Source organism: Amblyomma mixtum, chromosome 9 (assembly GCF_055824585.1).
Source record: "Amblyomma mixtum isolate Tamu chromosome 9, ASM5582458v1, whole genome shotgun sequence".
Taxonomy (NCBI): domain Eukaryota; kingdom Metazoa; phylum Arthropoda; class Arachnida; order Ixodida; family Ixodidae; genus Amblyomma; species Amblyomma mixtum.
Genome location: NC_143020.1, coordinates 65,917,349 through 65,945,116, shown reverse-complemented (window position 1 = coordinate 65,945,116; position 27,768 = coordinate 65,917,349). Strand labels below are relative to the sequence as shown.

Genomic DNA, 27,768 nt, shown 5'->3' with positions numbered 1-27,768 from the left:
GGCGCGCCGCAGGAAAGGAAGTGATTGTAACCATGGCTACCTGACAAAAAGACGGCAGGCGTCGGAGCGGCCCCGCAGTCCCTCCATTGCTCAGTTGTAAGCGCACGTGTGCCGGTATGCCTCCTACAAGCACGCCCTGCACACTGGTCGGCTTCGGTGCCGACCTGGACTGGAGGCCCCTACATTTCGTGAGACCAGTTCCAAGGAACAGGATATGCAGCGCCTGCGGTCTGGTCTACCGGACGAGCGCCTGGCTTCCATGCATGCACGGGCTGTGCGGATCTTGTTACCAGCAGAGCGAAGAGAGTGGACTGATAGTCTGTCCTCTGGACGGCGAAAAGTGCGTGGAGGAAGACGTCGGGTGGAAAGAATGGCCCGCCGAAGAAATGCTGAAAAGAGAGGTGAGCGTGGTGCTTCAAAATCTCTGCCTGGAGAACGTTTAAACACAATGTTATTGCTGCAAAAACGCCGGACGTATGCGGTCACGGTGTCTTCCTGACAATTCTTTATCATTCTCTGTGAAGGCTTTGGGTCATAATATATGGATAAGCTACGTTTCTAAAGATTACCATATTAACGCGACGGCATTAATAGTACCCTTTCGAAGAATCCCGGCGTCGGCTTTGTGAGCGAAGTATAACTTGAGGCGGCGCAAGTCCTTTGCAAAGGAGCAGAAGCTTCTACTTGTCGCTGAAGCCGTCTAGGGGCGCTGCAGAGCTCTGACGTCATTGCTAGCGTACAAATGAGGAGGGGCGCGCTCTTTGCGCGATCCGCTGGAGAGGTACACTTTCTAGGTGGCCACAACGCGGGCTAGCTGGAAACGTAATTCGGTGCCTCCTAACCTAACTCGAGGGCACGAGCATGGACCGCTTGCTGTAGTCGCCGACCGCTTGCTGTCGTCCACGGTTTCACCATGGCACTAGCTGCGACTGCGGCTCCGCCCGCCTTTCCTCCTCGTCCCCCTCTCTCACATCGTGCTGTTAACGCGTCAGCGTTAAAAGCACCGCGTCGCTGAAAAACCGGTGTCGACATTGACCGGCGGAGTGGCCGAGTATTTAAGCCTAACCCACCGGTTCATGACGTCACAACCACAAGACCTCGCACAGGTCATTCAAACACTACTGTGCGATCATACTCCTGCTTTCCGTACATAGATATATACGCCGCTCCGTCAACGGGTGGAACCGGCATGATGAAGGATATAAATTACTGCTAGCGGGATTGAATTTCTCGCAGACATGTTATAGACGTTTATATATCAAATGAAGAGTAAATGCGATGAAACCTAAATCGGCCGGCTTCGAGCCCGGCTGCGAAGGCCGCGTTTTAATCAAGGCGTAAAGCAAAGTCACCCGTGTGCTGTGCGATGTAAGCGCATGTAAATGATCCCCAGGCGGCCGAAATTATTCTGGAGGCTGTTGGGACTTGGTCAGCGACATCGACGCTTCCGGCGGGGTGTCGAGCCCGAGTCAACAGAGATGCGAAGTTGCGGGAACACGAAGAACTTTATACATGAAATTACATATTGCGGGTTGTCGACAAGAGAGCTGATACATGGTGGTGCTCTCTATAAGTAGAGTAAAAGTTCACCAGGTCCCCACACATTGTCCCTATGTGTTCACGTCACGTTACGTAGTCGTGGGTGAGGGTTCGGAGGACCGCCCATGGGTTCGTAGGACCGCCCATGTGTTCGGAGGACCGCCCATGGGGTCGAAGGGCAGCTGGACGCGGGTTTGTTTATGAGCCGCGGCTCGTCGGCGCGGCTCGTCGGAGGTTGAATCCGAGCTTCTGGGAACAGACCGTAGAGTCGGTCGCGTTCTTTCCGCCGCTGGGAAGATGGCCCCGGAGTCACGCCTCGGTCGTGGCGCGAACAAAATGGAGCAGAGCAGCCGGAATGCACGTTGTAAACAATGTTCTTGTGCGACCGTCGCTCACTGCTCAGTCTCTCGTCCTGGTCGGGATCGCGCAGAAGCCATTGAGCCACGAAACGTAGGCAGGAGGGTATCTGCTGCGCGAGAGCTGTTTATTGCAGCCTTGGGCGAAGCACTTTGGGCCATAAGTCAGGTTGAGATCGCTCTCCGGGTACAACAGCCCCCGCCGCCAGACGCTGCATCAGGAGGTCGAGCTGTTCTGCGCTGCTCGGCTGACTCGATACGTTGACTCGAAGCCTCGAGCGAGTGATCGGTTCAGCTTTCAGTCGAAGCTCTCGTGCTTTCTGTTGATGTCTTCTTCGCCGCACTCAGCGACACTTCCTGTCAGGGATGTGTGTAAACTTGGCGCACCCAGCAAGACCGCCATTACCAAGCACACCCAGAGCAGAGAGCACCCCGCGAAAACCACTCGATTCGCCAGATCTTCAAGGAAACGATATGTTTCCAATTAATGCGCTACAAAACAAACCAGAGTGCTCGTCAAGTTTAACAAGCCCAAAGAACAACTTTCACAAGAGTGTCTTCCCAATGAGACACTGTCTGATTTATGCAATGTGGCTAAATAAAAGTACAAAATAAATCAGGATACACATCAGGCAAGCGAAGGGGACAGCTCATTTTACTAGGAGCGCTGTACGATTCCCATTCTGAGTCTAGCTGTTTCATATCTAAAGCTAGCTTCGTTACGATGCCTTCGAAGTTTCGCACTCCTTCGGACATTTGTGTATACATTCTTTGTAGCACAGTAAAACTAGCGGCATGCATTAGGACGCTTCTTCGACTACATGGAGTATGCAGTGTTATGAAATCGGAAAAGTCAATCCGATATAATGGTTTCGGTTATACAGTTACACACATAGTAGCTAAACGGCTCAAGTCATTTTAAAAGGCTCGACTGAGACCGTCAGCATTGGTGTTTAGCTTCCCTTTCTTATAACGCACTTCAAAGTTGTGCTGCTGAAGGGCTATGCTCCACCTCAGTAAGCGGCCATTCTTTGATGGCATACTCTGTAGCCACGTTAAGGGGCAGTGGTCCGTCTCCACCGTGAACTTTGACCCGGCAACGTAGCATGCAAGCTTTTGCACGGCCCAAACGAGGCATGCGCATTCCTTTTCCGATGTGCTGTATGCCTCTTCTCTGACGCTCAACTTGCGACTTATGTACAGAATGGGTCGCTCTTGCCCATTCGAGTCTGGCTGACAAAGCACAGCTCCCAAGCCTCGGTCGCTGGCGTCGCATTGAATTGTGAAAGGCTTTGAAAAATCTGGAGCCCTGAGAACTGGCCTTTGACTCAACGCTCGCTTTAAACTCTGGAATGCGGCCTCTTTCTTAGTGTCCCATTTAATTGTTACGGGCTCAGTTTTTCGAAGAGAGTCTGTCAAGGGACTTGCCGTCTCGGAATACTGCTGGATGTAATGCTGGTAATAACCAGTCAGGCCAAGAAATGCCCTCATTTCAGTCTTAGTCTTCGGGCGGCGATAGTCGACCACGGCAGCTATTTTGAGTTCAGGCGGTCGGCGTTTACCCCGCCCAACACTATGCCCCAGGTAAGTGACTTCCGCGCAGCCCAAGTGACATTTCTCTGCTCTCACAGTGAGTCCTGCCTCCATCAACCTTTCCAACACAATCCGCAGGTGATCCAGATGATCTTCCCAGGTATTGGAAAAGATAGCTACATCATCGAGGTACGGAAGTGCGAACTTCTCTAGTCCGTGTAGAACGCGGTCCATAAGACGGGAAAATCCGTAAGGAGCATTCTTCAGCCCAAAGAGGAGCATCACTGGCCGGAATGTCCCTAGCGGTGAAATAAAAGCTGCATAGCGACTCGCACGCTCAGTAAGCGGAACTTGCCAGTATCCGCGAACAAGGTCCAAGGTTGAAATGTACGTGGCCTTGGACACTGTCTCCACCCTGTCTTCAATATTGGGTATAGGGTACGTCTGATCGACTGTTACCGAGTTTAAACGCCGGTAATCTATGCAAGGCCTCGGATCTTTGCCTGGGACTTCAACTAAAATCAGTGGCGAAGTGAAGTCACTCTCAGCTGGGATTGTCACACCCAGGTCGCACATCCGGTGAATTTCAGCCTCCATGATTTCCCTTTGCCTCGGTGATACACGGTACGGCTTCGAACGGATTGGTTTATCCTCCGTCAGTTCGATGTCATGCTCTATCAGGTTTGTTTTGCCTGGTTTGTCTGAAAAGACGAAAGAAAAATCTCGGACTACGTGTCCTAAGTCGCGCTTTTGGGTTTCATTTAAATTTGGTTCTGCCTCAATCTTGGCCAGCAGGACGCTGCTCGCAGTGTCTCCAGTTGTCATACAAGGAATGTCAGCCATTTCCTCTTCTGGCAAGTTAAGTGCTAAATTTACCACCGCCTCTCGCTGAATATAAGGCTTCATGAGGTTACTGTGGTACACTTTGGAATGCTTTCTTCCAAGTTTCACCTCATAATTTGTGTCTGAAAGCTTGGACACCACTTTGGCTGGCCCTTCCCATTGGACATCTAGCTTCGTCTTTTTCGAGGGGCACAGCAGCATGACTTCATCACCCTCTTTGAAAGTTCGCTTTCGAGCTGTTTGGTCATAGCGCGCCTCAGCAAACGTCTGCGCCGCTTTCATATTGCTTTCAACCATTTCACGAGTTTTACCCAGGCGTTCCAACAGTTGTAACACGTAGGAAACGACGGTAGGATCCTCTCCTTGGCCCTCCCACGATTCTCGCAATAATCGGAGCGGACCCCTCAAGTTACGTCCGTAGACGAGCTCGGCCGGACTGAAACCTGTGCTCTCGTGAAGAGCCGACCTCAGGGCAAACAATGCCGCGGGAATGCAACCTTCCCAGTCATGCTAATTCTCGAAACAAAGAGCCCTTAAAATGCGCTTCAAGACGGAGTGCATTCGCTCAACCGGGTTCGACTGCGGGTGGCGAACAGAGCTGTGGACGACCTTAATTCCGCATCGTTCTAGGAATGTCGCGTAAGACAGCTAGTGAACACGCTTCCGTTGTCACTTTGGATTTCTGACGGGAATCCGACGCGCGAGAATATCGCCAATAAGGCATCAACAACGCAGGTTGAACTTAGCTCTTTCAGGGGGATTGCTTCCGGGAATTTTGTGGCGACGCATAGCGCGGTCAAAACGTAGCGGCAACCCGACTCCGATACAGGCAGCGGCCCTACGATGTCAATAACGAGCCGACGGAATGGCTCAGTAATTATGGGGACCAATTTCATGGGCGCCTTCCACTTGTCAGTGGACTTTCCAATTCTTTGGCACGTGTCGCACGAGCGAACGAATTCCTCGATTTCCTTCCAGCAACCGGGCCAGTAGTACTCCTGTACTAACCTCGCTTTCGTTTTTCGCATGCCTAAGTGGCCTGCCCAAGCGTTGCTGTGTGCAATGTCGAGAAGCTGTTTACGATACTTCTGCGGGACCAACAATTGGTCGTACACTCGTCCTTTAGTGTCACAGTATCGGCGGTACATTAGACCCTCTTTTTCATAGAACGAAATGTTCTTTCTGGAGCAGCCTTGTTTGGCACTTTCTAGCAGGGAGCTGAGTGAAACGTCACTTTTCTGCTCGGCAACAAGCGTCGCCTTGTCTAGCTTAGCGAGCTGTTTCCAACTGTCGGACGCAGGAGTCAGCACGGAGCCTACGTCCGGGTTTTCTTCAGCTAGTACAGCAGCTTCTTCTGTGCTCTCAGTTCTCTCTCTCGCCTGACCCTCGGCATCTGAAGCGTGAGGCTGAACGCCTGTCGAAATACTCCTTAGTTCCGCATCTGTTGCATCTACTGTTGATGCTACTGGCTTTGCGCAGTCCAGTTTTCCTGAGAGTTCTCGTGCCCTCGAACGGGTTAACGCCATGCACGCTATGTTACTGGAAAACGACTGCCCCCTTTCCTTCAGCATCTGCTCGGATTTGTTAGAAAACAGATAAGGAAAATGGTCAGGTAGGCTAGCGTAAACTGCCGCCTCCGTGTACAATTTTCCGAAAGGGCCTTCGATGACTACCTTCGCAAGTGGAAGGCAGACACTTTGCTGTTCTGCCACCTGCCGGATCCACGCGCATTCCCCAGTAAAATGCTCAGGAGAAACGCAATGCGGATGAGCCACATCCATGGTGGCCGCAGAATCTCTGAGAACTCTGCATTTCTTGCCGTTTATGAACAGCTGCTGCATGTACGGCTGCAAAAGCCGCAGGTTTTCGTCAGAGTCCCGAATACTCGCGAAAACGACTTTCTTTTTGCAGTTTCTAGCCAAATGGCCTCGTTCCTTGCAGTTAAAACAAATCACTGCCTTTCGCGCCTCAAACGCGCGTGCGCTCTCACCACGTGACCCAGACAATTCTGCTGACTTGGACGACTCATCTTGGACGTCCATTAACCTCTCACGTACCTGCGGGGGCTCCCTTTCGAAGTTTTTAGAAGGAGGAAATCTCTTTCCTTCGGGCTTGCGCGAACCGTAGTCTGCTCTGTCGCTTTTATCTTGTTTTGCCGATTTCGAGCGTAAATTCCTGCGAGTGTAGTAATCTTCAGCCAGTTCGGCTGCTTTGTCCAGATTTAGTTCGGTTATTCTGTCCTGCACCCAGAGTCTAGTGTCTTCCGAAATTCCTCGATAGAATTGCTCCAGGCAAATGCACTCAACCACTTTGTCGTGATCTTCATATGCACCTGCGCTCTTCAGCCATTCTTTCAGGTTAGCTTTAATCTGATAAGCAAATTCTTGGTGGGACTCTGTACCCCTCCTCGCATGTCTAAACCGCTGGCGAAATGCTTCAGTCGACAGACGGTATTTCCGCAACAGCGCCGCTTTCACCTTGTCGTAGTCTTGTGCATCGTCATTGCTAAGGCGTGCGACTACCTCGGAAGCCTCGCATGAAAGTACGGTCAACAATTTCTGTGGCCATTCGTCCTTTTCGAAGCCAACTTTTTCGCATGTGCGTTCAAAGTTGACGAGAAAAAGTGCTATGTCCTCGCCCACTTTAAAAGGCTGCAGAAGGTCCTTCATTTTGGACTGTCTACCTGAAGAAACAGTGCGCCCCGTAGAAATTCGAAGAGCTTCTATCTCTAGTTTCTTCATCTGCAGTTCATGCTCTCTTTGTTCGGCTTCCTTTTTTTGGTCGAGCTCCTCCCTCTGAGGTTTCCGCTCAAGCTCTACAAGCCGCTCCTTTTTCTCTTCGCGTTCTTTCCTGTCTAGAACTGTCTTCCAAGCCTCATCGGCTTCTTCCTCAGTCACCTTCTCTGCCTGCATTAGCTCTAAAATTTGCTTTCTGCGTTTTGCTGAGCCAACTGAAATACCAAGCTCCTGGCAGATTTGAAGAAGGTCTTGGACTTTAAGCTTGTCCATTCTGACTTCGCACTCTGTGCCGTTTGCCCTCAGCTAAATTTTGTACACAGACCACCCAATTCTTGGCCTGTGGAAAATTTTCAGCAATGATCTAAATGCACCAAACTCAACTAACGACTCTCTGCGCTAGAGAAATCTGGCGAATCGAGAAGCAAACACGCGGCACTCACCACACCAGGATAGCTGACGCCGGCTGATCCCACCGAGCTGCCATCCACTGTTGCTGGGACTTGGTCAGCGACATCGACGCTTCCGGCGTGGTGTCGAGCCCGAGTCAACAGAGATGCGAAGTTGCGGGAAGACGAAGAGCTTTATACATGAAATTACATATTGCGGATTGTCGACAAGAGAGCTGATACATGGTGGTGCTCTCTATAAGTAGAGTAAAAGTTCACCAGGTCCCCACACATTGTCCCTGTGTGTTCACGTCACGTTACGTAGTCGTGGGTGACGGTTCGGAGGACCGCCCATGGGGTCGAAGGGCAGCTGGACGCGGGTTTGTTTATGAGCCGCGGCTCGTCGGCGCGGCTCGTCGGAGGTTGAATCCGAGCTTCTGGGAACAGACCGTAGAGTCGGTCGCGTTCTTTCCGCCGCTGGGAAGATGGCCCCGGAGTCACGCCTCGGTCTTGGCGCGAACAAAATGGAGCAGAGCAGCCGGAATGCACGTTGTAAACAATGTTCTTGTGCGACCGTCGCTCACTGCTCAGTCTCTCGTCCCGGTCGGGATCGCGCAGAAGCCATTGAGCCACGAAACGTAGGCAGGAGGGGATCCGCTGCGCGAGAGCTGTTTATTGTAGCCTTGGGCGAAGCACTTTGGGCCATAAGTCAGGTTGAGATCGCTCTCCGGGTACAACAAGGCCTCCACTACGGCACCTCTACCTCTTTCTCCTTTCACTCCAACCTTCTTCTTTTCCCTTACAGCGCAGTCGGGGTGTCCACCGAGGTGTGAGACAGTGTGCAATTTCGTTTCCGCCAAATCCAATCCTACCACCCCCCCCCCCCCCAAAAAAAAAAAAAAAAAAAGTAGTATTCGTAGCCCACGACACTTCGATTGCGACACGGGCGCTCTCCCCGTAACCTTTCCATTTCTGTATTGGATGTAAATACTTCCGAAAGGAAAAATCTGAGCATGCCTGTGTACCAAAACACCAGGCTGTGTACTAAGGGCCCACCTTACCCCTGCACGCCCTGACCATCCCAAACATCAGAAGTCTGGAAGGCACACACATGAATCTAGAGAGAGGAGCCAGCTAGGCTGCTATTCCGGGGCAGCATATACTCACCGCACCAAAGCGCACTGCCCACAGAACGAACATTTCGATGACCGCGATGGCTCTGCGTGCGGTCTATCATACTGCTCTTCCAGATACTAAATATAATCCCACAACAAACATAGATCATATGGCACCAAACAGTTCTTGTCATCTGGCAAAAAGTGGACACTGTAGAGGGTGATTTTGATTGTCCTTCTGAAATGTTCACTGTAATATGTTCCTGAAGGAGTAAATAATGGTAAGTGGCCTCTGGCGCATTGCACAGGCGACAGTTCACCGTCCATGGCACAAATATCTCCTTAGCAAGAAGCCATGTCTTGGCAGGCAGCTGTAATGAGTGCGGTTTAAAAAACGTTTTTTCAGCAGAAGAAATGCGCTTTCGTTTAGCACATTTTCTGACACTGGTGTCAAGGAACTCCAGAAAAGGGTGCCGATAAAACAGTATAGGAAACAAATATTATGTAAGCGCCTGAATCATGTGCCTTCAGCATAGGCTATAGACGCAGACTAAAGGAAAGCGCCCAATGAGGCAATTGAAGGCGCCAGCAACTTCGTTAAAGAATGTCCACAAAGGCCCCTCACGAGTGTGCAGTTGGCGCGAATAGGAAAGAGAAATGAGGACTAGGAAACTTCTAAAATCGGTAGTTTGCCTATTTGAAATAGAAAACACGCGAAAAAAGCTGATATGCGAATCAGTGAAGAAAGCCATTCCATCAGACTCTAGCGAAAGAAATAGGTTGTCACGACGCATGGGTTCCCATCGGGAGCGCCATAAGAAGGTAGCGGATATTCTGTGCATCCCCTGCACATTCTTCCTGGCACACTGGAAAACCAGCAGCATACGTGGTATCTTTTCTTTTTTTGGTGTGGGGGGGGGGGGGGGGGATGGTACTCTGCCAACATCTGCAGTGAGCGAAAAAAACTAATACGTAATAGATGAAAAGGTTGTTTACAATCGGACGTTTTGCGGGCCGTTCTACAACTTTCACATTGGAATTTTTCGTCTGTCCTCGTTGCTTCCGAAGTTCGTTAATTAATCTCGACTAATTATGAAGTAAGGTAACGTACACAAAATAGTGCCAGTTGATCCGTACAATAGCAGCAACATGCATTTGGTCGCAGCGTCTTAGAGTGCCACGGCGTAGTTTTAACCCCTAGCTAAAGTTTGCTGTGATGCCCTATATACGAGGGGGTACCCAAAAGAAACCGGACTAAATTTTTTGGTCGGCAAAGCTTCTGTGGTACCGCGTTTTGCCACTAGGAGCGCATAGAACGAACATTCCAGAGTCAGTAAGCCGAGTGCCGTCGTTGAAGGCGGTCAGACTAGTTTAGGCAGAGTTTTAGAGTGACGACTGTTTTGTGTGAATGTCGTTTTTGCAATGGCTGATTTTCGTGAACAGCGTGCGCCGGTGAAATTCTGATTTTTGGTCAGAAAAAGTTGAATGGAAACTCTTGAAATATTAAGACAGACGTACAAGGACGATGCTATGGGGACAACTCAAGTGTTCCTGAATCGAATCCTGAATCAAAGCAACAATCGCGCCAATGGAAAACTTCAAATTCACCTCGCCTCAAGAAAGCTCGTCAGTTGAAACCAAACCTCAAAACAATGCTGATTTGTTTTTTCGACGTGAGAGGAGTCGTCCATTGAGAATTTGTTCCGCAGAGTCAGACAGTTAGCCAGGCTTTCTACTTGGACGTTTTGAAAAGATTGGGCAATAGTGTGCGGTGGAAGCGGCCAGATTTGTGGCGGTCGGGTGACTGGTTCTTCCATCATGGCAATGCCCCTGCTCACACAGCCCGGTCTCTACGACAATTCTGGACCAAAAATGGCATGACCCCTATTCCTCAACCCTCATACTCTCCCGACCTTGCCCCGTGCTACTTTCTTTGTTTCCTAGAATGAAAAAATAGGTGAATGGAAAGCGTTTCGCTGATGTTGCTGAGGTGAAGAAAAAAACGACGGAGGCACTGTCAAGCATCAGAAAAGATGAATTTAAACAATGTTTCGAAAAATGGAATGAAAGATTTGACAAGCGTATCATTGCAAGTGGGGAGTACTTTGAAGGAGATTGAAGGTCCGTGCTTAAAATGTGAACAAATAAGTTCAAACAAAATTAAGTCCGGTTTCTTTTGGGTACCCCCTCGTATATCACTGACATTTCTCTAACTTAATCATGATCGTCATCATCGGCAGTTAACTACCACCGCTGCAGGACAGAGGACCCTCCCATATCTCTCCAATCAAAAGCACCGAAGTTTGGGACAGTTGGTATTTATCCATCTTGAAAAAAAACTTAGCAGCACGAAAAAACGGGGACGAGGTAGACACAAATACGACGGAACGTATGCTGCATACGTCCTGTCGTACTTGTGTCTATTTCGTCCCCGTTTTTTCGTGCTGCTACGTTTTTTCCAAGATCTCCCCAATCAACCCTGTCCTGGGCCATCTTCGTTAACCTTATCACCTCAGTCTTCCTAGCCTCATCCAACCTCCTGAGTCACGCTTCTCCTTTCGTGGAATTCACTGCGTTATCTTCTAAAGTACCTTCGGTTACTTTTCCTTCGTATTACAAGCTCAGCCAAAACCCTTTTCGTGACCTTAGCCGCCGCGGTGGCCCAATGGTTAGCGCTTCGCTGCTTACCCTGAAGACGCGGGTGCGATTTTGGCGGCGGCTATCGCATTTTGATGGAGGCCGAATGCGAGAACCCTGTGCACTGGGCGATGTCATTGCAGCACGTTAAAAAACTCCTGCTGGTTAAAATTATCTGGAGCCTTCTACTACGGCATCCCTAATAAGCTGAGTGGCTTTGGGGTGTTAAACCCTTTAAACCCATAATAGGTTTTTGTTCTTTCTTTCTTTCTTTCTTTCTTTCTTTCTTTCTTTCTTTCTTTCTTTCTTTCTTTCTTTCTTTCTTTCTTTCTTTCTTTCTTTCTTTCTTTCTTTCTTTCTTTCTTTCTTTCTTTCCTTCTTTCTTTCTTTCCTTCTTTCTTTCCTTCCTGCTTTCTTCCTTTCTTTCTTTCTTCCTTTCTTTCTTTCCTTCTTTCCTTCTTTCCTTCTTTCTTCCTTTCTTTCTTTCTTCCTTTCTTCCTTTCTTTCTTTCTTTATTTCCTCATTTCTTTCTTTCTTTCTCTCTTTCTTCCTTTCCTTCTTTCTTTCTTTCTTTCTTTCTTTCTTTCTTTCTTTCTTTCTTCCTTCCTTCCTTCCTTCCTTTCTTTCTTTTATTGATGCCCATTTTTAGAAAATGGAGGAGGCCGAAGGAAAAGCTGTGACAGTGCAGCTTGAGAGGCCCTCGGCCCCCTTTACATGTGGCAGCGTGGAGAAACACAATATAAAAAAACATAACGTATACAGGCCACCTGTCCCGGAAAAACAATCACCCAGATATACATTGAAGATAAGATGAAAATGAACTCTTACAACACACTACATAATCGGTCAAAACCACATGAACTCCAGAAAGTCTTAAAATTTGAGGGGCTCATTTTTTCGATACTGATGCCATTTTCATTAAGGGAATTTAATAGGCGCGGTTAATTGTTCTCAAGCATTTGTTTACTATAAATAGTCCGGTGTGTTTTAACCTCCCACTTTTCAGAGTGACGCGTACTGTAAGCGGGCACGTTTAAACGCAAATTAGCGATGTCAAGTAATATAGAATTAAGTTTCTTTATACCATAATAGAATTCACGCACGAGTCGATATGTGTAAATATCTCGATTTTTTTTTACGTTATATCTCTGGAAGAGAGGGTCACTATGTTCAGTGTAGGATGCATTGGCAAAAATGCGTAAAGCCCTTTTCTGCATGGTGAAAATATTATTAAGATTTGATTAAGTCGTTGTACCCCATACCAAAAAGCCATAACTAGTGTGTGAGGCAAACAGCGCATTATAGAGTAGTAGTTTAACAGAAGTAGCAAATGCATATCCATGGTGATTTGACGTACCAACTGCAGTGCTGAGCTTCTTCAAGACTAAATCTGTGCGGTCGTTCCATAGTAAGTGGTTCGAGATGGTTACACCGAGAATTTTAAATCTATTCACGACCTCAATATGCACAGACTCGTACGTTATACTATGGTCCTCTGGGATTTCTCTACCCCGGGTACAAAAAATTATTGCTTTGGTTTTGTGGCAGTTTACCTGCAGACAGTTGTTTTTCGACCAAACAGAAAGCCTTTCAAGAAGGTCATTTGCCCTTCTAATTCAATCTTTGTAACTAGAAGACGATAGAAGAATACAAGTGTCATCAGCATACATTACAAATTTTGCTTCTTTGTAAATGCATACGAAGTCATTAATATAAAGATTGAAGAGTAACGGTCCGAGAATACTTCCCTGTGGTACACCTGAAATTATTTCCCTGGTTTGCGACCTGACTTCATTTAGTGAGACAAATTGGTGCCTGCCTTGTACATAAGAGGGCAGTAACGCAAGAGCTGTGCCCCTGATACCATACCATTCTAGTTTACTGAGCAGGATACTGTGAATGACGTTGTTAAAAGCCTGCGTGTAATCAACAAATATACCAACAGTAAGCAATTTATTTCCTAAGTTTTTTAATACGTACTCTTTCTGAGCTAAAAGTGCCAGTTCTGTTGACTTATTTTTTTTTATAGCCATACTGTGCTTCAGTTATGCGCTGATGTTTGCTACCAAATGATTTTGATTTTCTCTGGATGATTTTGATGATTTTGATGTTGAGGATGATTTTCTCTAGTCGCTTTGAAAAAATTAGAGGATCGATATTGGGCGGTAGTTTTTTTATGTTCTGCCTGTCACCTTTCCAAAAAAATGGCTGTTACTCTTGCAGTTTTCATTCTGCCAGGAAAAACACCACAAGACATGCACAAGTTGTGAATGTACACCAAAATGGGAGCGATTTCATTCACTGCATACTTAATAGGGCACTAACACGTTTTGGCGGGCTAGTTGGTTAAGCATCTTGAATAAACGAGGGCCTCGGTTCCGGCAGCCTTGACGCCATAGGAAGCATAAGAGGGTTCTCACGCAGCTTCCACCCTCTTCGTTCGATGACGTTCTACGTCACACCTGCGGTAACACAGGACGTTCCACGTCCGCCGCTTGTGAACGTGGGTGGCGCTGATGAACACTCTCAAGTTTAGGTTACTTGTAAACATAAATACCCCCGAAAGCAGAAGATTTGACAGCCGTCGCCGTAGCTCAGAGGTAGAGCACCGGACGGAGGTCGTGGGTTCGGATCCCACCGGCGGCATGTGGTTGTTTTTTCTTCTGCTTTTCTAATCAATTAGCATTAAGCGATAACATATTCAGTAATATTCTAAATTTATCAACACCACAAATAAATTAATAAATTAAAAAAAAATAATAATAAAAAAGTCCCCTGTGCCCCTTGGTTTCTGTGGCTGTTGGCTTCTGTCATATTTATAACGAGCCCCTCATTCCCCTTCCCTTGTTTGCTTACTTTCTTAAAAATGGCTGTTACTCTTGCAGTTTTCATTCTGTCGGGAAAAACAGTACAAGACATGCACAAGTTGTAAATGTACACCAAAATGGGAGCGATTTCATGCACTGCATACTTAATAGGGTACATTTGCAGGTCATCCACGTCGCAGCTACGCGAATTTTTAAAGCTTAAGTAAACGGAACACACCTCAGCGACATCAGTTGGCGCGAAAAAAACTGAAGCGCTATTTCTCGGCTCTGGGATATCATTGGCGAAGCTTGGATTTCAGACTGAGTCTTTCACTGTAAAGTATTGGTTAAACGCATCAGCTAATTCTTGGTCTTTCACTAGGCGTCCGTTTAATAAAATTCCTCTTGGTGGGTCTTCCTTTCGTTTTCGCCCCGTAAGGGCGTTTATTTTTTTCCAGAGTTTACCACTTCTCCCAGTGCAAGACATGAACTCCCGAACGTAATACGCGTTTCTTGCTTGTCTTAATTCTTTAGTTAATTTGTTTCTGAAGGACTTAAAGAATTTAAGATGTTGTGGGTCTCGAGTTTTTGAGAATTTCCCATACATGCGGTCTCGTTTTCTGAGTTTTCCTAAAAGCTTTTTGTTTACCCAAGGTTTTCGGATATTTTTATTCATTTTCCTCCCTTTAAACACGAAGTACTTCTTATATACCTATACAAACCTAGTAATGAAAATATCATAGGCGCTCCATGGTGTAGTCTGTGAATAAATTGAATCCCAACTAATTTGCGAGTATGTTTTTGCAGGCTAGTTGTTGCCTAAGCATTCTGGTTTTTTTGCGCAAAAGACACGACACAAAAGAAACGAGGTAGACAGGACAAGCGCTTACTAACAACTCAGGTGTTTATTGACGAAACATTTGCTTAAATACAGCAGCTGCTCTTATCAAACAAGAAGAGGGAAAGAAGAGACTTCGCATACATGTATACATATCAGATCAGCACAGATCCCATCATCGCACGAGTGAATGCATGCTTCGAGCTCTAATTATGCGCAAGATAACTGATTTATTTTTTTTAGACCAAAATTGAAGGATTGCTGAGACACGAGTTACCCGATCCTTCTATCTCATTAGCCTCAATTATCTCTCTTCCAAGTTGAGTCTTGCACCGGCGCAGTACTGACGTTTTTTCGAACGCGGGAGTGCAGTTGCGGCAGTTCCGAATATGGTCTATCATTTTGCTACCTGACTTGTTCCTGACATCTCTTGCGTGCTCCCTCAGCCTTTCATTAAGGCACCTCCCAGTTTGGCCAATATACTGCTTACCACAGGCCGGAGGTATCGATTACACAACGCTCTTTTTACAGGCCACGAATCGCTGCTGGTGCCGCTTCGAACAAGCGACGGCCGCATCCTCCGCATTCACTCTCTTGCAAATCCTGGAGAGTTTTTCTGGAGCGTTAAAAACCACTCTAACACCAGCCCTAGCACCGATCTTCTTAATGTTATGCGAGATTCCGTGAATGTACGGAATAACCACCACTTTCTTCCGGTCAATTTGATCGGGTATGCTGGCTGGTTTCTTCAGCAGGTTCTCGGCATTTGATGCCAGCAAGGCCGGCTGGCAGCCTGCGCTCGAAAGGCGCTGCAACTGTATGTCAAAGCTGCGTCCTACCAAATGCAGGCAGGACTTGCTCAGAGCGTTGGAAAGGCACGATTTCACAATGCCTCGTTTTACGGCTTTGGAGTGTGCCGAGCTGAAGGGAAGCAGGGGCTTGTTGACTCTGGGCTCAAAGGCCCAACATACGTGTTCACTTCAAAAATGAAACCCTATATCTAAAAACTTGATGAAATTATCTTCCGGTAACTCGTGCGTCAATTCAAATGGTGCCAGGCACTCTGCAAACGTCGTTAGATGCTCATGTACACTAGCCGAAAAAGATTCTTTGTCACAATCCACGAACACAATGAAATCATCAACAAATCTAAAAACCATTAAAATGTTAGTATCGCGAAGGCAGACATGCAGCATCTTGTCACGTGTCGCTAAAAAGATGTCACTAAGACATGGTGCTAGGCACCATCCAATGCATACTCCTTGTTTCTGAATGAATGTCATGTCTTTCCACTGCACATACGTGGAAGTCAGGTACATTGTTAACAGTTCGACGAAGTTCTCAACCGATAAACCTGCATTATTCTGAAAGGCTGTTGCACCATGGCTGTCAATATAATCGCGCACATTTTTTAAGAGACAATCGGGAGGTATGGAATAATACAAGTCCTTTATATCTACTGACAGGGCTGACATGCGTTTTCTGTTGTTTGATTTTAAAAACTCAATTATTTCGTCCGAATTTTTTACCCTAAAGGGATCGTTAATTTCTAAAACACTCAACTTCTACTGCAGAAACCTGGCTACGGCTTGCTGCCAGGACCCCTTTTCCGAAACAATCACTCGGAAAGGGCGCGCATCCTTGTGTGTCTTGCCACTGAAGAACATGTTCAAGGATAACTTCTCAGCTTTCTCTACAGAGTGCACAAGCCCATCCAGCTTTAACGTCTCGATAAACTTCATTGCCTTTGTCTTAACTTTCGCGAGTGAAAGCTTTTTACACTCTTTGAAATTTGTATCGATCGCTTCTGAAGCCTTCTGAAGATACATCGTTTTTTTCCAGGACACAGAAGCCTCCCTCCTTACCGGCCGGTACGATATTCAAGGCATTATCCCTGAGGTACGGAATGGTCTTTTCAACAGGTAGTGTCCTAGTTGACGACCTGTGTCGTTGGAGGAAGTCAACGCCTGCGGAGACACACCTCTCGGCTTCAGGCCCTGAACGTCGTGAAACTTGCCTGGCCATTTCCAGTAGTTCAGCTGGAGACCTCCGAGGTTCGGTGGCGAACTTTGGTCCGAGGCTGAGTACCTGCTGGGTCTGTTACGGAAGTGACACGTTCCCCAACGTGTGGACGTTGTTCCCAGGTCCAGCGTTCACTTTTGATAAGCACCGTCGAAGGAAGGGAAGTGTTCGTTGCCACAGGAATTCTGTAGTACTGTTCATCACCACGCAGAATTGGCGCCATTGCGATGAAGCACTGGAAGGCTGCGTGCACTCTTGTAGCCGAATCCACAGAATTTTTTTGTACAGACGGCACTGCCTCTGGTACTCCGAGCGCAATTGCCCATGTGGCTTGCAAGTCCAGAGAACTTGGGTTCTGTATCCGAAAAAAGGTGCTTCCTGGCGAAGTTACATCGCTGTTTGGCGGCTGCACACCTTCGCCCGGGCACGAAAGGAGAGTGCAAAATATTGCGCTCGGAGTACCAGAGGCAGTGCCGTCTGTACAAAGAAATTCTGTGGATTCGGCTACAAGAGTGCACACAGCCTTCTAGTGCTTCATCGCAATGGCGCCAATTCTGCGTGGTGATAAACAGTACTACAGAATTTTTTGTGGCAACGAACACTTCCCTTCCTTCGACGGTGCGTATCAAAAGTGAACGCTGGAAACGGGAACAACGTCCACACGTTGGGGAACGTTTCACTTCTGGAACAGACCCAGCAGGTACTCAGACTCGGACCAAAGTTCGCCACCGAACCTCGGAAGTCTCCAGCTGAACTACTGGAAATGGTCAGGCAAGTTTCACGACGTTAAGGGCCTGAAGCCGAGAGGTGTGTCTCCGAAGGCGTCGACTTCCTCCAACGACACACGTCGTCAACTAGGACACTACCTGTTGAAAAGACCATTCGGTACCTCAAGGATAATGCCTTGAATATCGTACCGTCCGATAAGGAGGGAGGCTTCTGTGTCATGGAAAAAACGATGTATCTTCAGAAGGCTTCAGAAGCGATCGATACAAATTTCAAAGAGTGTAAAAAGCTCTCACTCGCGAAAGTTAAGACAAAAGCAATGAAGTTCATCGAGACGTTAAAGCTGGATGGGCTAGTGCACTCTGTAGAGAAAGCTGAGAAGTTATCCTTGAACATGTTCTTCAGTGGCAAGACACACAAGGATGCGTGCCCTTTCCGAGTGATTGTTTCGAAAAAGGGGTCCTGGCAGCAAGCTGTAGCCAGGTTTTTGCAGGAGAAGTTGAGTGTTTTAAAAATTAACGATCCCTTTAGGGTAAAATATTCGGACGAAATAATTGAGTTTTTAAAATCAAACAACAGCAAACGCTTGTCAGCCCTGCCAGTAGATATAAAGGACTTGTATTATTCCATACCTCACGATTGTCTCTTAAAAAATGTCCGCGATTGTATTGACAGCCATGGTTCAACAGCCTTTCAGAATAATGCAGGTTTATCGGCTGACAACTTCGTCGAACTGTTAACAATGTACCTGACTTCCACGTATGCGCAGTGGAAAGATATGACATTCATTCAGAAACAAGGAGTATGCATTGGATCGTGCCTAGCACCATGTCTTAGTGACATCTTTTTAGCGACACGTGACAAGATGCTGCATGACTGCCTCCGCGATACAAACGTTTTAAAGGTTTTTAGATTTGTTGATGATTTCATTGTGTTCGTGAATTTTGACAAAGAATCTTTTTCGACTAGTGTACACAAGCATCTAACGACGTTTGCAGAGTGCCTAGCACCATTAGAATTGACGCACGAGTTACCGGAAGATAATTTCATCAGGTTTTTAGATATATGGCTTCATTTTTCAAGTGAACACGTATGTTTGGCCTTTGAGCCCAGAGTCAACAAGCCCCTGCTTCCCTTCAGCTCGGCACACTCCAAAGCCGTAAAACGAGGCATTGTGAAATCGTGCCTTTCCAACGCTCTGAGCAAGTCCTGCCTTCATTTGGTAGGACGCAGCTTTGAAATCCAGTTGCAGCGCCTTTCGAGCGCAGGCTGCCAGCCGGCCTTGCTGGCATCAACTGCCGAGAACCTGCTGAAGAAACCAGCCAGCATACCCGATCAAATTGACCGGAAGAAAGTCGTGGTTATTCCGTACATTCACGGAATCTCGCATATTATTAAGAAGATCGGTCCTAGGGCTGGTGTTAGAGGGGTTTTTAACGCTCCAGAAAAACTCTCCACGATTTGCAAGAGAGTGAATGCGGAGGATGCGGCCGTCGCTTGTTCGAAGCGGCACCAGCAGCGATTCGTGGCCTGTAAAAAGAGTGTTGTGTACTCGATACCTCTGGCCTGTGGTAAGCAGTATATTGGCCAAACTGGGAGGTGCCTGTAAGGAGATAGCGCCACCCAGCGGCGTTCGTGAGGAGAAGACAAAGCACGAGGAGCGCGTGCTGAGGGGTACGCCGGGACAGGTCGAACAGGATTACGTGGCAGAGAAGAGAAGAGCGCGGTGGGCGACGGACGTGGACGAGTTCTGCTGGCTCCCCGAGTTCCGGGCTTGGGCCTTAGCCGCAGACGTCCGGGCCACCAGACCTGGACATCCATCGTCGAGAGCCTCAACCACCAGGCCCAGGCGCCACTCTTCTCCGTCCATCCGTCAGCTGCTCCACACAGGCCGCCTCTGGCGCCTACGTGACCTTTTTCCGGGATACCAGACCTGGGAACCGTGCCGGGAGCCCACGAACGCTGACGCTGCGGTAGCGTTTCATCGACGTTGGAACGCCAAGAGACTCCTTGACTGCCCGACACCCAGCCAGTCCTCCCCGCTCGTTGCTCGAATAAGACAAGTAGTGTGAACTTTCCTCTTTGACTCTTTTTCCTGCATTTATCATAAGCACTTTGTTCTGTTCCCCCGTGTGTTTTTCCCGTGTATCGTTGCGTTGTTCTCTTGTTCCTTTCCTTTCTTCTCGCTCATATTGTAATTGGTTTCCTTTCCGTTAAAAGCCGCCTCGTTTATTGTTTGTACTTTGGTGTTTGTTGAAAATAAGACCTGCAATAATCTCACAGAGTCCTCACAAATTTGGCGTCCACTACGACAGGACGAGGTCGGTTTTTATTTATTTGCCTGTCGTGTTAATTTAGGAACAATATGAGCGCTTCAGATTTGGTTACTTTAGGCGAGCGCATGGGCTTGTGCGGCGCGGAGTTACGAGTGTGGGTGGAGGACGAGCTTCGTAAGGCACGGGAAGAGAGAGCCACTGAGCGTGAAGCTGCGAAGCAGAAATTGAAATTAGAGGCACGGAATTTAGAGGCTGAGCGTGAGGCTGCGAAGGAACGCTTGGAATTAGAGGCACGGAATGTAGAGGCTGAGCGAGAGGCTGCGAAGGAACGCTTGGAGTTAGAGGCGCGGAACTTGCAGCTACAAATAAGGCTCATGGAGGGTGGCGCAAATCCTCCGAGTGACCGTGGAGAGCGTAGCGTCTCATCGACCAGCTCCATTAACCCGCACAGCCTCATACCACAGTTCAATGAAGCGCGGGATGACCTCGATGCCTACTTAAAGAGATTTGAGCATGTGGCCACGGGGCAGGGTTGGCCAAAAGAAAAGTGGGCAACGGCGTTGAGCTTGTGCCTTGGTGGCGAAGCACTTAGGGTCTTCGGTCGGCTCTCGCCTGAGGATTCCGTGGATTACGACAAAGCGAAGCTTGCCTTGCTTCAGAGGTTCAGGTTCACCGCGGAAGGTTACCGAGAGAAGTTTCGCCAGAGCAAGCCCCAGGATGGAGAAACGGCCTCGCAATATGCTGCCAGGTTGTTTAGCTTCTTTGACCGTTGGGTCGAGATGCGGGGTGAAGGCCGCACTTTTGAGGTGGTTCGCGAGATGGTCGTGAGCGAACAATTTCTGAACAACTGTCATTCTCGTTTAGCCCTTTTCTTACGTGAGCGGGAGGGCAAGACAGTTGCCAAGCTGGCGGAAGCTGCCGATCATTTTCTTGAAGCACAGCGGCAAAATAACTTGTTGTTCTTCAAAGAACAGGGGGAGCATACGATGAATAAAGCCAAGGACGAGGTTTCAGGTTCACAATCTCGCCTGCGGTGTTTTCTTTGCGAGAAGACTGGGCACAAGGCGGCGGATTGTCGGACGAAGCCGAAGCAATCGTATTGCACCTGGTGCCGCGAGGTAGGACATGATGCCCAGTCGTGCAAAGCTAAGAGGCCAGGAGACCGTGAGGAGTCCTCCTGTTGCATGACACCTCGATATTCACATCCCGATAGCACTGCAGTGGTAACGCGCGTAAAGGGCCAGTTGGGGGAGATGGTCTGTCCTTCCAACCCGGTGGAAACTGCTATGCCCGTGGCGCACGGTGAGGTGTTCGGCCAGCATGGTTCGGTATTACGGGATACGGGCAGCACCGGTATTGTTGTGCGTGAGTCTCTTGTACCGCCAGCGGCACTAACAGGGAAAAAGGCTACATTATTCTTGGCCAATGGGACCCGTGTAGAAGTTCCGGAAGCGGAGGTGGTGATTTCTTCTCCATACTTCTCGGGTAAGGCCATCGCGCGCTGCTTGTCTACACCCTTATACGACATTATAATAGGCAATGTCCCCGGGGCTAAACCTCCATTCCCGGTTGACCCGCCAGTTCTCACTGATCAGGCAGTTTCCCTTGCCATGACGGGTGCGGTCGATGTTCCTTCCCTTATGGTGACAGCAAAGGTTTCAGAGAGTAGTAAAAGCCCCACTCTGAACACACTCCACTTGTCACGGCCGGAGTTTCGCCTCAAACAGGAAGAAGACCCGACCTTAGAGGTGTGTCGCAGGAAGTTGAGGCAAATATTTCATGGCAAGGGACAGACCGCCCACTCCTTTGATACAGATGACGGTGTTCTTTTCCGGTCGTACCAAGTGTGTCCCGGCCAAGTCGTTGAGCAAGCGGTGGTACCGAAGGGCTTACGCACGCAAGTTCTTAAGTTGGCACATAAGAGTGCATTATCCGGCCATCATGGAATACGGCAAACAATAGCTAGGGTGCTCACTGAGTTTTACTGGCCCGGTGTACAGGCTGACATTAAGAGTTATGTCAGATCGTGTGATATGTGTCAGCAGACTGTGTCGAAGGCAAGGGAGAACAGAGTGAATAACATCGTAGGACGGGGACATGTAAAATCATGGTGGAAACCGAGGTCGGTTTGGAGAAAACGGTTTCACAAAGGAAAACGGAAGTACTAGCCGAAAAAGTTCTCGCGACGGTGAAGTGGTTCGATGTGAACAATGGAATACGGAAGAATGTAGCCCACACCTGTTCTTGTTGGAATTGTTTTTGTTTGTTCATGTTTGTTTTTGAGTGTCGGCTATCTACTTTTTATGCTTTCCGTGTTTCTTCGCCCTCTATGGACGCTTTACGTTGACTTTCCATGTGCTCTCTGTGCTGTGTGTGCGAAGGTCTGTGAACGCTTCGAACATTGACGACCGTCGTATTGTGTGTGGTGTGTAGTGTGCGCGCTGTGGTGCGGTGTTCTGTGTTGCGATCGTCGAACGCGTCTGGTGTCGCTCTCCTGAAGTTGAGTTCTTTCCCTTGGAAAAAACTTCCGAAGAGGGGGCCTTCTGTAAGGAGATAGCGCCACCCAGCGGCGTTCGTGAGGAGAAGACAAAGCACGAGGAGCGCGTGCTGAGGGGTACGCCGGGACAGGTCGAACAGGATTACGTGGCAGAGAAGAGAAGAGCGCGGTGGGCGACGGACGTGGACGAGTTCTGCTGGCTCCCCGAGTTCCGGGCTTGGGCCTTAGCCGCAGACGTCCGGGCCACCAGACCTGGACATCCATCGTCGAGAGCCTCAACCACCAGGCCCAGGCGCCACTCTTCTCCGTCCATCCGTCAGCTGCTCCACACAGGCCGCCTCTGGCGCCTACGTGACCTTTTTCCGGGATACCAGACCTGGGAACCGTGCCGGGAGCCCACGAACGCTGACGCTGCGGTAGCGTTTCATCGACGTTGGAACGCCAAGAGACTCCTTGACTGCCCGACACCCAGCCAGTCCTCCCCGCTCGTTGCTCGAATAAGACAAGTAGTGTGAACTTTCCTCTTTGACTCTTTTTCCTGCATTTATCATAAGCACTTTGTTCTGTTCCCCCGTGTGTTTTTCCCGTGTATCGTTGCGTTGTTCTCTTGTTCCTTTCCTTTCTTCTCGCTCATATTGTAATTGGTTTCCTTTCCGTTAAAAGCCGCCTCGTTTATTGTTTGTACTTTGGTGTTTGTTGAAAATAAGACCTGCAATAATCTCACAGAGTCCTCACAGTGCCTTAATGAAAGGATAAGGGAGCACGCAAGAGATGTCAGGAACAAGTCAGGTAGCAAAATGATAGACCATATTCGGAATTGCCGCAACTGCACTCCCGCGCTCGAAAAAACGTCAGTACTGGGCCGGTGCAAGACTCAACTTGGAAGAGAGATAATTGAGGCTAATGAGATAGAAAGATCGGGTAACTCGTGTGTCAGCAAACCTTCAATTTTGCTCTCAAAAAAAGAAATCAGTTAAGTTGCGCAGAATTAGAGATCGAAGCATGCATTCACTCGTGCGATGATGGGATCTGTGCTTATCTGATATGTACACATGTATGCGAAGTCTCTTCTTTCCCTCTTCTTTTTTGATAAGAGCAGCTGCTGTATTTAAGGAAATGTTCTGTCAATAAACACCTGAGTTTTTAGCAAGCGCTTGTCCTGTCTACCACGTTTCTTTTGTGTCGTGTCTTTTGAGCAAAAAACCCAGAATGCCCAACTAATTCCTCGCATCTCCATTTGAAATGCTTTTAGAGAGTTTTCAGTAATGGTTTGCCAGGTTATGTGTGTTTTCTTCAATGCGATATTATGAACTTGCGTTTCTCCCTGACCCATTCGGCATTCTTCATGGTTCCTAACGTGAGACCTATCACCTGTCAAAGTGCCATAAAAAGTATCATGAATTTTTTTTCGGTTAATTTAAATCCATAATGTAAACATTTGCTTCTTTCTGTGGTTTTCGCCACATTTTAAGAACTTTTCTCGCTTATTTTTCTTAAACCGCCGTTCTTCCTTGACCGTGTAGCTTCTCGACCATGGTTTGCCATTCAGGCCGCTCAGCCACTTAGGGAGGCAATGCCGTTAGCGAATCGGAGATTATTTTGGTCCAATCGCGTCTTGCCTTTGCTGCAATGCGAAGGCAAGATAACCGCTGGTCCTTCATGGTAACGGAGTGGATTCCGAGAGAAGCCAAGCGTAACAGGGGGCGACAGAATATTCGGTGGGTGGATGAGATTAAGAAGTCTGCGGGGATACAGTGGCCGCAATTGACGAATGACAGCGTTAATTGGAGAAACATGGGAGAGGCCTTTGCACCGCAGTGCGCATAGTCAGGCAAATGATGATGATGGTGATGCAGTTTTTTAACGGAAAGAAAGTGAACAAGCAGGTATATGACTACTGTTATGCTGGGGGCGTGACCACATGATTAACATATCAACTCCCAACTTTTAAAACGTCGGAAAGATGAAAAAAATATTCATGTTGCTATTACGTTGAGGGGCCCAGTGTATCTCATAATGCTGATGCTGCGGCTCCGTCAGAAACACATCGCAGGGAGCAGTACTGTATTTGTGTACATTGCTTGTACTTGATTAAAATAAATGCGTGATATATTCGACAGACAACGTAGTGAAATCTCACTGTTGCTCACCCAAGCGCAGCTATACTGGAACACATAAAAGCAAATAAAAATATTTCAACTATAAGTGTTTATGAAAACAAATGCTTGCATGGTTCGGAGATCGATTCCAGGACCCCGTCCGGTTCGAGCCTGTCGCTGTATCAACAGAGCTAACAAGGATTGCGTGCACGTGGTAACGCGAGGGAAAATTTATCATGTAGAAACAGTAACGGGTGTTCGTCCAATGAGTTTAAAAAATCTACAAAAGTAGAGTTCATTCATTTTGAAGTAATGCACCAAGCAGCCAATATTAGCCATGGCTAGCTTTGATTAAGAACGTTAAGCAAGGTCGAAAGTTAGGCAAGTTGGATAATATTCATGATGAAAAAATAGCGCAAAACGAGCACGAGCGACGGAAAGGGAACGACGCAGACAAGCGCTGACTCGCAAATAGGGTTTATTCCTGAAACACGCAATTTGTACAAGTCAAGGAGGGGGGCTACTTCTTTTTTATTTTTTTCAAAGTGACTTGTATGAACTGCGAAAGTTCTATCAATTGCCCCTCTGAGTTTTCAAACTTCGGGCCACACTTCATTTTTAAATTTGGCGCCACGCGTTGCTGCGCCCACACTTCCGGTCCCGTGGTGGCACACTTTCATCGTTTTCAAATTTAGCGCCCCTTTTTCTTCTCCCCTGCCCACTTCTTTAACAGTTTTGGCTCTGATTAGTTACCTAATTAACCCACCTTAACCATTTTGTGACTTTCTCATCCCCTTTCGATGCTCTATCCAACGATACCATTTTTTTTCTGATATACGAAATAGTTACTCCGTTATAGCACCGAGATTATCTAGCCTACGCCGAAACCGCCTACATAGCCATACATTGCTAGTGCATTAAAACATTTTAACCATGCAGGTCCGATGTTGGAACGAAGACTTTGGCTGCGAAGCTGTGATGGCTGCATCGGAGCTCCCCAACCACATTCAGAAGGAATGCAAACATCACTCCGCGACCTGCACGCGTTGTTCGGCGATGATTCTTTGCGGCAACGTCTGCGTGCACCTCAGATCGGACTGCAGCGAATTCATCCTCACAGGCACGTCCGAGGGTCAACCGAAGGAAGCATCATCATCGAGAACATTGGAAACATTGTTTTGTCAGGGTGCATCTCAAATGAAAGCCAAGTTACAGATCGTCGTGGCGGAGAACAAGGCACAGAGCGAGACACTAAACGAGATAAGCCACAGCGTCAGCACACTCAGAGATGCACTGGAGAATATGTTCGTAGAAGCTGCAGGCCATAGCCGCGACAGCCTCGCGCGAAATGCGGCTGACATCAGCCGCGCTGTGAAAGAGGAAGTGAAAGAGTGCTTGAACGTGTAGAACTCTAAGCTGGACGAAATCACTCGAAAAGTAAGCTCTTTAACGGCCAGCTTAAGACAAGGTGTAAAAAGTGCTTTGAGAAAAAACTATGACAAGGTTGAAGAAAATGTTCTTAAAATTGAAGCGCTGCAAACGGAATTGAAAAAAAACCACCAGAAAGCTCTCAGAAGTTTTTGAAGAGGTGCAAGCGCAAATTTCAATCAACACTGGAATTAGCCATTTCAGCATCACACGTGTGAGCACCAAGAAAACAACTGTGCTGAATAACGGCTTTGAGAATTTTAAGTGTGGTCGCGTATACCTTCGTGGCTACTGCATGGATCCCGGCGTGAACCTTAAGAAAAATGGCGACTCTGTGTCACTGCATATTCCGGTTCGTCTGCGCAAAGGTGTGATCGATGATGTTCTTCAATGGCCCTTCATGCATACTGTAAAGCTGAGCGTCATACATCCGGTGTCGGGTGAAGAGAGCGCGGCAACCTTTAAGCCCGATTGGAGCGAGACTAAACATTTTTCAAAACCAGTTCCATCGCAAGAAATCGACAGACAGGCTAGAAAGCAGGCCTTTTTGTTGAGCGACCTAGAGAGTCAAGGTTACATTCAAGATGAACGGCTTATGATGAAATATGAGGTGCTTGCGTGAGAAACCTCTCGTATCGAATAAGAGATGATATATATCGCCCAGTCATACACTTGCAGCCCATTACAGATAGGTAGCTGTTTTGACACGTCTAAATAAATCGTTGAAACTGAGTGCGAAGTTTTTATTTACTTCATGTATGCTTGTTTACATTACCTGTATTTTCAATTGGATTCTTGTATTTTCTGCTGTTCTTTTCTCAGGTGCTCAGAGGTCGGCGGGAAGTTTTCTGCTCAAATGCCGATACAGGCATTTTCATTACTTTGTTAATTCACTTCATTTAGTCATATCTGCACTGCAGGAGAAAATTTTTTTTAAATATCTTAACTTTAGCCTACGTCTGAGTATATGTACATATTATGCAAATGAAAATATAGGGTTCCCAAATTACGAAGTCGCCTTCTATTAATTGGCCACGATGAAATTTGAAAATTCCTTGTGTGGCATTTGTTCTGAAAATCGGAGTTTACGTGTTACACTGAACCACATTTGAAGCACGGTAAGTGTGCCTGCCCTATTTTTGCACTATGCAGCGAGTGTATTACGTAATATAAACATTACTCCATCGGTACACAACCCCCCTCGAGCTGCTCCGATTTATCTTGCCGTAAGCTTATCTAATCTTTAACTTCTTTATCACTTATCGTTCCATCGATGTGACCTCTATATTTAACTGTCACGAAGAACAGACAGACACTGGTGGACAAATTATTTCGCCGATCAGGATGAAGAATGCGTTTCCGTAACACATTGTCGCATAACATTATTCCGAACTGCCAATTTTTTCATAGTTAAGGTAACAATAAGTGCACGAAGGGACAATTGTACATTCCAGGAAAAAGGGCTAGAACAAAGGGAGAGGAGTTGATACAGCTCCCTTCTCCCGAGTGGTGGGAGGTCGTGTTGGTCAGCTCGGACCCCATGATTCAAGTACGGGCAATCGAGCGGGCCAATGAGGTCGGCGCCAGCCATGGGCTAGCAGCCATCTGGTACGTGTCTCCTGCAACCTGCTCTCGACGCAATAAATGTTTTGAAATCAATCAATCACAACTTTTGTTATAGTTTTAAAGCTCTCTCTACAAACCGTACACAGAGCAAGTGGGGAAGGCCGCCGTGGTGGCTCAGTGGCTGTGGTGCTCGGCTGCTGACCCGAAAGACGCGGGTTTGATCCCGGCCGCGGCGGCTGCACTTCGATGCAGGCGAAATTCTAGAACCCCGTGTACTGTGCGATGTCAGTGCACGTTGAAGAACCCCAAGTGGTCGATTTTTCCGGAGGCCTTCACTACGGCGTCCCTCATAGCATGAGTCG

The 27,768-nt window shown here is 47.7% G+C and overlaps 2 protein-coding genes across 2 annotated transcripts; one reads left to right on the top strand and one right to left on the bottom strand.

Annotated features, from left to right (window-relative positions):
- Positions 1-26,090, top strand: LOC149329416 (TNF receptor-associated factor 6-like). Its single transcript, XM_089560262.1, has 2 exons — positions 1-401; positions 25,352-26,090. The coding sequence occupies exons 1-2, from the start codon at positions 117-119 to the stop codon at positions 25,817-25,819; spliced, it is 753 nt and encodes a 250-aa protein (XP_089416388.1). The 5' UTR covers positions 1-116; the 3' UTR covers positions 25,820-26,090.
- Positions 2,194-7,183, bottom strand: LOC149329417 (uncharacterized). Its single transcript, XM_089561199.1, has 2 exons — positions 6,262-7,183; positions 2,194-2,252 (listed from the first exon to the last, which is right to left on the bottom strand). The coding sequence occupies exons 1-2, from the start codon at positions 7,181-7,183 to the stop codon at positions 2,194-2,196; spliced, it is 981 nt and encodes a 326-aa protein (XP_089417325.1).
- Positions 26,091-27,768: the final 1,678 nt, after the last annotated feature.

Excerpts from the sequence above, each read along its gene's own strand:
- LOC149329416 (XM_089560262.1), top strand. The coding sequence starts at position 117 with ATGCCTCCTACAAGCACGCCCTGCACACTGGTCGGCTTCGGTGCCGAC. Across the intron at positions 402-25,351 it reads AAGAAATGCTGAAAAGAGAG|GTCCGATGTTGGAACGAAGA; the intron begins GTGAGCGTGGTG and ends TTAACCATGCAG.
- LOC149329417 (XM_089561199.1), bottom strand. The coding sequence starts at position 7,183 with ATGCAGGCAGAGAAGGTGACTGAGGAAGAAGCCGATGAGGCTTGGAAG. Across the intron at positions 2,253-6,261 it reads AGAATTGTCTGGGTCACGTG|GAAGTGTCGCTGAGTGCGGC; the intron begins GTGAGAGCGCAC and ends CATCCCTGACAG.